The sequence below is a fragment of the Oreochromis aureus genome, linkage group 23 (genome assembly GCF_013358895.1).
Source record: "Oreochromis aureus strain Israel breed Guangdong linkage group 23, ZZ_aureus, whole genome shotgun sequence".
Classification (NCBI taxonomy): Eukaryota; Metazoa; Chordata; class Actinopteri; order Cichliformes; family Cichlidae; genus Oreochromis; species Oreochromis aureus.
This window is the reverse complement of record NC_052963.1, coordinates 31208693-31218783: the sequence shown is the minus strand read 5'-3', so window position 1 is coordinate 31218783 and position 10091 is coordinate 31208693. Positions and strand designations below refer to the sequence as shown.

General features: G+C 39.5%; 1 protein-coding gene across 1 annotated transcript; it reads right to left on the bottom strand.

Annotated features, from left to right (window-relative positions):
• Positions 1-780: 780 nt before the first annotated feature.
• Positions 781-8875, bottom strand: aldh9a1a.1 (aldehyde dehydrogenase 9 family, member A1a, tandem duplicate 1). The gene is given in 14 exon segments (XM_039606546.1): positions 781-1193; positions 1196-1210; positions 1294-1406; positions 1602-1743; positions 1827-1914; positions 2044-2232; positions 2331-2421; positions 2423-2469; positions 3769-3965; positions 4679-4813; positions 4901-5033; positions 7729-7874; positions 8391-8549; positions 8757-8875. Coding segments are annotated over 13 exon segments (1515 nt in total). The 5' UTR covers positions 8533-8549; positions 8757-8875; the 3' UTR covers positions 781-1116.
• Positions 8876-10091: the final 1216 nt, after the last annotated feature.

Sequence of the window (10091 nt, the reverse complement as noted above, 5' to 3'; positions counted from 1 at the left end):
AAGGGGCGTAGATCCACTTCCGGTTCACCACTGTCAAAGTAAAAGCCTGCAGGTTAAACATGGCGGAAACGCTATAACCAGGACCTTCAGTTTGCTTCAACATAAAGCACAACTCATAAGAATTGCAGACCATTATGAATGAATGATCTGAAATTTTAGCAAGCACCTGATAGCGTATAATATCAAATACAATGTTAAAGTTTGTGGTTGTACACCACCAAAAGCCTTATTGTATCTACTAATTAGTATTACCAACAATAATAACATCACTTAAAGAATAACTAAAATGTCAACTAATAGTACAATTTTCCAGGTACCAGGAAAGGAAAAAGAGATCATATTTCTCCCACACTATCAACTCTTTACTGACTCCGTTCAATCCGGAACTTAAAATCCTTCTCCTCACATATAGTAATAAAAGTATCTTTTTATTATATTATCTCAATATAGTGAATACAATACTCTTGACGTCCTCTCTACTTTTGAATTTGGCCTTGAAAGTTTTTATAACTCTTGTATGTTGTATTGTATGTTATTAACTTCATCCGCTGGTCTGCTGTCTTTTGATCTTTCCTGTTGAGGCAGATGTCTGCTCTTCTGATGGAGGTCTCTTCCTGTTAAAGAAGCTCTTCATCTCGCCCACAGGGGATCGCTGGTTGTTGGCATTTTCTGTCTAATATTGTAGTCTTTACCTTGCAATATAAAGCACCTTGAGATGACTGTTGAAGTGATTTCAGTATAGCATATTCATACAGTTCAACTCACAAGCAACAAAGAAAAAGAATTTGCTTCTACAAGTTTATTTTGATACAAAGAAGCAGCTGTCCAAACAACAGTACATAAATGTGACAGCTGTTAGGCAGAAATTTTCTTCTGATTACTTCAATGTTGCACATTTGAGTGTTTATTCAGAAAACCCCAACTTTTAAATCCAGCTATCCTTCACTTACTGATGTAATACTGAAGTACTGAATACTGGGGAAAACAAGTGCTCGGCATCTATACTTGTCTACATCATGTTCCACACACTCTGCATTAATTATGTGTCAGCCTAGCACATTAAGAAGGGAGAAGTGAAGAGCTGTAGTCACAATTCTGGCACAGCGGTGTAAAACTTTAGAAGAGGCTTTCGGCGTCACCCATTTCCACCACTACAGTCTTCAGCTGGGAGTAGTACTCGATGGTCACCTGGCGTTCTCTCTGCCAAAGCCTGCAAGAATCAGGAGAGAACTGGTTAATTTATTGAGCAAATGCAGCATTTACACGGACCATGAAAAGCTGACAGCATCTTACCCGACATCTTGTATCCTCCAAACGGCAACTCTATAGGGTTGATGTTGTAATTGTTGATAAAGCAGGTCCCTGCCTCCATACTCGCAGCCACGCGATGGGCTCGAGAAACGTCCCTGGAGGAGGAGGAAAAGAACCGACTTTTATACAGAGAAAAGCAGTCTGTATGCAACTTGAAATTGCTACTGTGCAGTGAATTGGCCGCACTGTGGAGACCTTGAGCCACAGCCAACAGAATGCAATAAACTCATTATCTTAAAAGAGCAAGCCGTCAACAGTTGCACCACACTGCTGACTCACGACAGACTGACCTGGTGAAGACCCCAGAGGCCAGTCCAAAGGTGGTGTTGTTGGCTCTCTTGATCACTTCTTCCTCCGTGTCAAAAGGCAAAACGGACATGACAGGGCCAAAAATCTCCTCCTTCACACAGGTCATGTCGTCTCTGCAGTTATCTGTGTCGAGAGACTTTGTGTGTTAAAAAACAAAGCTGAGTGTGCGTGTGCTGTACCACCATTAACCAAAGTGTTAGACGTACCAAGTACGCATGGTGACATGAAATATCCCCCTTTCAGTTTGGGGTCACTGGGGACAAAGGGATCTCCTCCACAAAGCACTCTGGCTCCCTAGTAAAAAGATACATAAATAATTACAAGATCTACGTTAAAGGATACCCACAGTAATACAGATTCTTTGTGTTTAACTGAGAAACCACAAACTATTAAAGCTAATTCTCTCCCTCTAATGAAAAGCACCTCTTTCTTGGCCTGACTGACAAATCCCAGCACTTTCTCCAGCTGTGGTTTGCTGATCAGAGGTCCCATCCTGGTGCTCCCGAGCAAGGGGTCACCAACAGGGATGGCCTTGGTCCTCTTGACTACCTCCTCTAGGAACTGTGGCATGATCTCCCGCTGCACAAACACTCTGGTCCCATTGCAGCACACCTGCATATTTCAGCACAAAGTTAATACACCAAAACCTCCAAGAGTCTTGGTTTGCATCAGGCTGCACAGTACACTAAAAGTACATCATACAGACTCACCTGTCCCTGTGTCAGGAAGTTCGCCATTAGTGCCCCCTTCACTGCATTCTCCAGTTCGCAGTCTTTGAAGATAATGAGAGGAGATTTCCTCAAGCTCCAGAGTCACCTGCTTCACACTCTTTGCAGACATTTCCATGACCTGAAAGTAAAGAGAGCAGCCATGGTCTGTGGGCTTGTATAATAAAGTCACCTTTAGCTTAAAATAAAGTAGCAGATCTTTAAGGCTGGTTAGGGTGACCCTCCTCCAGCCTGCAGGAGATCTCAGAGCAGAACAAGTGCTACTGTTGTCACCTCCAGGGCGGTGTACTCTGAGTCTGTCCAATTCATACAACATCCTGAAAGATGAAAAGTGAAGCCAATGCAGAAGTTGTGGAACTCTGGTGGTCACTTAAGGATGACGACTGATTTAGATTTCTGCAGAAAATCTTTGTAGAGCCAGCGGCATTAACGCTTGTTTCAGGTACATTATGTGTTAACCACAGTGTGTTTGCATCCTAATGTTTTATATGCAGTACCAGTTGACTGAAACAAAACTCTGGGACTCTTTTATCCTCCGCCTCCCCACTGCCTCTCTGCAGTCAGTTTTTTCTCTTTAGGGGCAAACATATTTGTAACTGACATCGTTTCACTTCTTTATACGTTCCCTCATGTCAGTTCCTATAACTTCAGATCTTTCTTAAATTTTATCCTATGATTATTTCTTTCTTATACTGAGATGATGACTGTTTTTTATTGGCAAGTTCAAAAATCGCAACTAGAAATGCACATGAGGAATCAACAGTTGCTAAACAGGCGAATCACACTAGGTCGGGGCTGTGTCCCACAGGAGAATAAATACCCCAATACGTGACTCCAAAAGTGAGCCAATAACCCTACATTCCCATCTTTAATGTCCAAGTCCCCAGCACTAAATTCAGTTTACAGCCTGGTTGAAAATAATAATGAGAAGAAGAAAAAGAATTATTGACTTCTTTGAACCGTTTCAGTTTTGGCAGCTTGCTAACTGCATTCTACCTGCTTGACTTCTGTCTTAAAACAAAACATCATAGCAGCAGACCAAATGCTAATGCTTAACATGGAGACATGACAGTGCCTATGTGCATCTATCATACTCTCTATGTTCTAAACTAAAATATTCTATATTAGTAAACAGATCACATTCCTCTGTATGACAAAAAAAAACAAAACAACTAAGAACAAAATTTACTTGGAAGACCATCAGTGTATCTGGACATTCCAGTTACAGTCCATATGTGGGAAACAATGCTGTACTGGTCTGTGTAATAATAATAATAATAATAATGCATTGGATTTATATAGCGCTTTTCAAGGCACCCAAAGCGCTTTACAATGACATTATTCATTCACGCTCACATTCACACACTGGTGGAGGCAAGCTACAGTTGTAGCCACAGCTGCCCTGGGGCAGACGGTGTACCTTTTTGCCTGTAGGAACACTCCCCGTGAAAGAGACTTTAGCGACTTTTGGATGATGGCAGAGCAAGCTGCCGGTCTCTGCTCCACCTTGGACCACACAGAAAAGCCCGTCAGGTACCCCAGCCTCTTTGTAGATCTCAGCCAGGATGACAGCAGTCACCGGAGCCATTGGAGAGGGTTTATATACCATGGCATTACCTGAAAAACACAACCACAATTAAATCCTGCAAGTTAAGGCCTTCAGAGCCATCTTTGTGAATGGTCACATGAGACAAGACGAACAGATAGAAACAAACTGTACAACAGGCTGATTGATAGGAACGTGTGGTAGAGTCCAGTATTAAACAGGCCAAAAGTAATTTATTAAAAGAATAACATGTTCATCAGTGATGTGACAGAGGCTCTGTGGCTCTGCTACATTATTTTTAGCAGGCGCTTCCTATTTTAAACTTCCAATCTATTGCTTTTCTCTCTCTGCACTCTTATTTTTCTCCACTCTTTTCTTGCCTCTCACACTCACAGCAAGTTGCAGTTGATGGCTGTCCCTTCCTGGTTGTGTTGGAGGGCTCTTCTTGTTAACAGCCCCTTACCAAGTACTGCTCACTGAGGATGTTTTACTGTTTTTTTAAAATATGATATATAAACCTGTTCTCTGTTAAGCTATTCAAGCTAAGCACATGCAAAAGAACTAGTTAGCAAAAGAATTAGTTTTTCAAATGTGAATAATTTTACAAAAACAGACACACAGACAAAGACGGACATTTGTTCTTTTGTTTTTTTCCCCCACATCTATGAAAAAGTATATCTTCTCTAGTCTGTCTTGTTTCAGTCCCCTGCTCTCCTATATGTCGCAATCCTCTGTTGTGCAGATTACTGACAGCAGATGATACACATGCTATTATAAAACTCACCACACGCCAGAGCAGGAGCAGACTTCAATGTTGTAATCAGGAAAGGGAAGTTCCATGCACCAATTCCCACACACACACCAAGTGGCTCCCGTCTAGAGTAAGCAAATGCTCCTCCAGGGAGCTGGATATGCTGGCCTGCACCAAAATGACAATACCAAATAACAATAACAATACCAAACGGAGGTTTTGCAACTTTTGATAAACACAGAAGCATTGGTGCACCCACCGCAAGTGTACCAGCCAGGCCAGCATAGTACTCAATGCTCTTCCAGGAAAAGTCTATATTTCCCAGAGCCTCAGTGATGGTTTTCCCATTGTTGATCACTTCCAGCTTTGCAATTTTTTCCCTCCTTTCCTGTTTTTTTTAAATATGCATAAAGGGAAAAAAAAGAACTATTTCAATTGAAGCTCTTCAGTAATTATGTGGAACAAGATGTCTGGTTTTAAGATTGTATTGTCTCTTTATCATTGCATAGACACAAAAAAGGTTAAACTGATTCAAATGCGGCTGCCCGGGCCCAGCTAGTGGTATGTTTCCCTCAAAAATGAAAATAGCAAACGTTATTCCAATCCATAAAAACAGAGAGAGATGTCAATTGACCAATTACAGGCCAATATCTCTACTCCCACAGTTCTCAAAAATTTTAGAAAAGTTATTTGTTAATAGACTTGATAAATATATTGAGAAGCATAATCTCCTAAGTGATAACCAATATGGATTTAGAGCGAAAAGGTCCACTTGGATGGCAGTGATGTAACTTGTAGAAGGGATATCTACTGCAATAGATAATAAGGAATATACTGTTGGTGTTTTTATAGACTTAAAAAAGGCGTTTGATGCAATTGATTATTCTATATTAATGGATAAACTAGAGAGATATGGTATAAGAGGATGGCATACAAGTGGATGAAAAGTTACCTGGATGACAGATATCAATATGTCGATATCAATAATGTAAAATCTAATCAGTTGAAGGTAACTTGTGGCGTTCCTCAGGGCTCTGTGCTGGGCCCTAAATTATTCATATTATATATAAATGACATATGTAGTGTTTAAAAACTGTTAAAATGTGTATTGTTTGCTGATGATACCACTCTGTATTGCTCAGCTAAAAACCTAGAACAGCTTCTGACTACAGTGGAAAAGGAGTTAAATATATTAAAAAACTGTTTTGATATAAATAAGTTATCATTAAATATAAACAAAACAAAATGTATTATTTTGGCATTAGACAAATGAAAACGTATCTAATGTATCTATCTGATAAGCTTAGCTGGAAGTCTCATATAAACCATGTGAAAACAAAAATTTCAAAAACCATTGCTATTCTCTACAAAACAAAGCAAGTCCTGAACAAGAAATCATTATACACACTTTACTGTTCTCTGTTGCTTCCATATATGACTTATTGTCTAGAGATATGGGGTAATGCATATAAAACAAATACTCTTCCTATTTTCAAGTTACAAAAAAGAGCTATAAGAATTATAAATCAATCAAACTACATAGAACCAACTAACATTTTGTTTATGAATCTGAATACCCTGAAATTTTATGATTTAGTTGAATATAAAATGGCACAGATAATGTATAAAGCACAAAATAACTTGCTTTGCTGCAGTACTCAGAAGTTGTTTAAAGTCAGAGAGAGTCAATATGACTTAAGGGGAACAGATTTCTTTTAAAAAAACAAGATAAGGACAAACATAAAGCAGAGATGTGTTTCTGTTAGAGGAGTTAACCTGTGGAATAATTATGACAGTGATTTAAAAAGGTGTAGTTCGTTTCCCTTGTTTAAAAACATGTTTTAAAATAGAGTATTAGAAAAATATATAAATCAAGAATGAAAAGAGCAAAAATAATAATACTGAAACCCTTGGTTGTTTTGCTTTGATTATTTTAATGAAATTTAATTTAATGTAGTTACTCATCTAAGGTGGAAAGTTTGTTTTGTTTTGTTTTTTGTTTGTTTGCTTTGTTTTGTTTTATTCTTTGCTTCGAGCCCTATGTACATGCGCTGCATGCTAAAAGATCTTTTGTTAAAAGGGTTGGCGTAACAAGCATATGCTTCAGCCAGTACCTTTTGATTAGCCTTGCCTCGTGCTTTCTTGCTTTGTGGTAATCTTTATTCTGTATTCACTGAGATATTTGAATGCTATTCAATAAATCGATCAATAATTTAAATAAATAAATAAATAAATAAAATAAAATTTCAATTTTAGCTAGAAGGCTCCAAGGTCAAATGGCTCCAAGGTCGAATGGCTGGCTGGAACAACAATTTCTCCCAGATTACAGGACTGTGCTGTGACTCTCTGACCCTATCCTTAAAAGGCCACCTGCGTCGGCTGGGGGACTGTTGACTTTCGCTTAACCAGGTGAAAGGATACTCTCTCTCAATTTAACACGGGACACAAACACATACATACGTATGCCTGTACACTGACACAGACACACACTCACTCCCCTCCCCCTTCCAAGCGCCTTCGATGCTTACTTCGGGTCTGCGTCCCGCGCTGGAGAATAGCTGCAGGACAGGATGACTGTTGTCTACACTGGCTTACCCATGTCACGTCCTTTTTACATGGTGTAAGATGTGAAGATCCATGTGCTTTTCTGAGCTGAGCTGGGGGGTTTTTATTACTGTTCTCAAACTGCTCTCCCACTAGGAGCTCAGTTTGAGTAGAGATCTTTTTTTCTTCTCTTGTCCCTGATGTTGGGTATTTCTCTTTGTTTCTCTTACATTCTACCTCTCTCTGACCTGTCTTCCCAATGTGAATGTTTGTGCTATGTATGTATGGTCGAAAGGGGTCCAATGTAACTGCAGGTAACTGTATGTGTAACAGGCAACGTGTAATGCATAAATTTGCATGTGACAAATAAAGACTGACTTGATCGAGGCCAGCAGAGAAGGGAGGGGTGCATTTTAATGAATAACTAATGTCTTATTGCAGGCTTCCAACAGTCAACTCCAATTTATATTGCGCAAACACTGAACTAGACAGTTTCCTGGACTGCTGGTGGTTATTACACAACAGCTTGGCCGTCTCACCCGGATAATGCGAGCAGCCTCTAACATCACCCGAGCCCTCTCCATGCCTGCCATCTTGCTCCACTTCTGGTAGGCGGCGTAGGCACTCTGTATGGCTTCGTCCACCTCCTCAGCCCCACAGGGCACCATCTGACACAGGACCCGGCCTGCAGAGACCAGAAGAACACCAGGTTAAAGAGCTCTACACCATGCATTTTTCTTTTTTCTATTTTTTTTTTTGCATCAAATCTCTTTTTAAATTTTTAATAATTGACATTTTAACCTGAATCAGTAAAAACACCCTCACTAACAGTAGTGATCTTCTTTGTGCAACATTAAAATGTAAAACAGACCCTCGCATTGTTTAATCTTCAGATATTTTGATACCTGCCTGTCATTACTGTGCATATTCATTTTATAAATAACCTGAAAGCATGAAATTCAGTCAACTTTATACTAATATCAAGTAAAGGAAAAAATAGCCCTTTGTTTGTCTACTAGTCTGCACACAGTTAAGGCAAAATGTCTGTGTTACACTACTTAACAGAGCAGAATCTGAGCGTTTCAAATATATGTCAGAAAAACTGCAGGCCTTTAAACCACCATCACTTGTTTTATCCAGAATACGTGTCCTTAGCAGGAGCATTAAGGCTAAAGCAGATTTTAAAGAGCAGTGTATTCACCAGTTGCAGGCTCAAACACGGGCTCAGCGTTTTTCTCCTCCCTGGGTTTCACTCGTTTTCCACCCCAGAAGTTCAGAGGCTCCGTGATAACCACGGTCCCCGTCGAGGCTCCGGGCATCGAGTCGAGAGTTGACTGGGCCATTTCCAGATACAAAGCGCCTGCAGGGATACGAGGAAGGATGTAGCAAAATTGGAAAACAGATGTGCAACAATGTGCAACTTAGGACAAGTGACTTAAACCGGGTCGCTCCCTTTGCTAACGTGAAGCTAGCACGAACATTAAGTTAGCTAAATTTTGCACAAGAAAAACAGCGCGTGCACATTTTAAATATGAAAACAAACAAGTAAACGTAGCTAAAGTTTTACCGCTTATGCTCCCGCAGAAAGACTGGAAATGAAGGCACTTCACAGTCTGTCTCAGCAGCCAGAACACCACGCCTCCTTCATGCTGCTACCCCGTACGGCTCATTTCTGCTGACTCACTTCTGCTTAGTAAGAGGAGTAAGAGCAATTCGATATTTTTTAGCACAAGGTGATTTATTAGTTAATACCGCCGGTAACGTGTGTAAAGAATAAAATAACCAAAAAACCAGCAGCAGAATCAAAGAAAGTATTGTTCTGTCCTCACTAGATGTGGGTTTGACTTAGATTATCCAGTTTGACAGGACAGATAGTGAGAAGAAGAGAATGCTTTCAACTCAGATTCTTTTTTACTTTGGTCTGCATCTCCGTCATGTTACCTTCTTTTGTGAAACTAAATAAACCAAAACAGATCATTACCTTCTCATTCACTGAGCATACATAATGTATTAACTGAAACTGAGTTTTAATGACAACCAGCAACAACATAAATCTTAAAGTTGCCTAAAGTAAACATAACCTTCAGTGAACTAGCATTATTCCTCATAACAAGTTAGCAAAGACATGCTAATATATAGTCGCTAGCACAAAAATAGATATACAAATGAGTATTAGCCACACAGCTGAAATAGTAACTAAATAGTAAGGTTATGTAATGTGCGTGGGCACAGATTTCACCTCTACTGCGCACTTGTATCAAACTAGCTGGGCATAACAAGCTTCCCAAGTACCAACTGTGGCCACAAGAGGGTGCCAAATCATACAAAACAAAAGCATATTAACACATTCAAGCTATAACAACACAAGTCCTATGGGAGAACCAGGCAGACGCATTAACTTAACTTAGAGGGATTAAAAAGCTCTTTAAAACATTACGATCGGGGAAGCGAACAAACCTCATTTTAACCAGATTTGTATGTTGATTCTATACATGCAGCTTTCATGCTCTAGAGATCGTTTAGATAACGCTTGAAAATCACTGCCCTGGGCACTTCAGTGCTCACCAGTGTTGCTCAGGTTACTTTGAAAAAGTAATTAGTTATAGCTTAGTTACAGTTACTTCTTCAAAAAAGTAACTGAGTTAGTATCTGAGTTACAATATTGTAAAAGTAACTAATTACTTGCATTACTTAAAAAAAATGTTTAACCCTCTGGGGTCTGTGGTATAATTGGCCGTTTTTGACTACTTTTGATTTTACCTCTACATTTTGCCTTTAAAAAATATTTATCTTGCCTTTTTGGTATCATTCTTTTCAGCTCAAGCTCAAATGAATGTCTGAATTTACAGTTATTTTCTCATTTTGACATACTGTATCTGAGTAATTGATCTAAAATCAGACA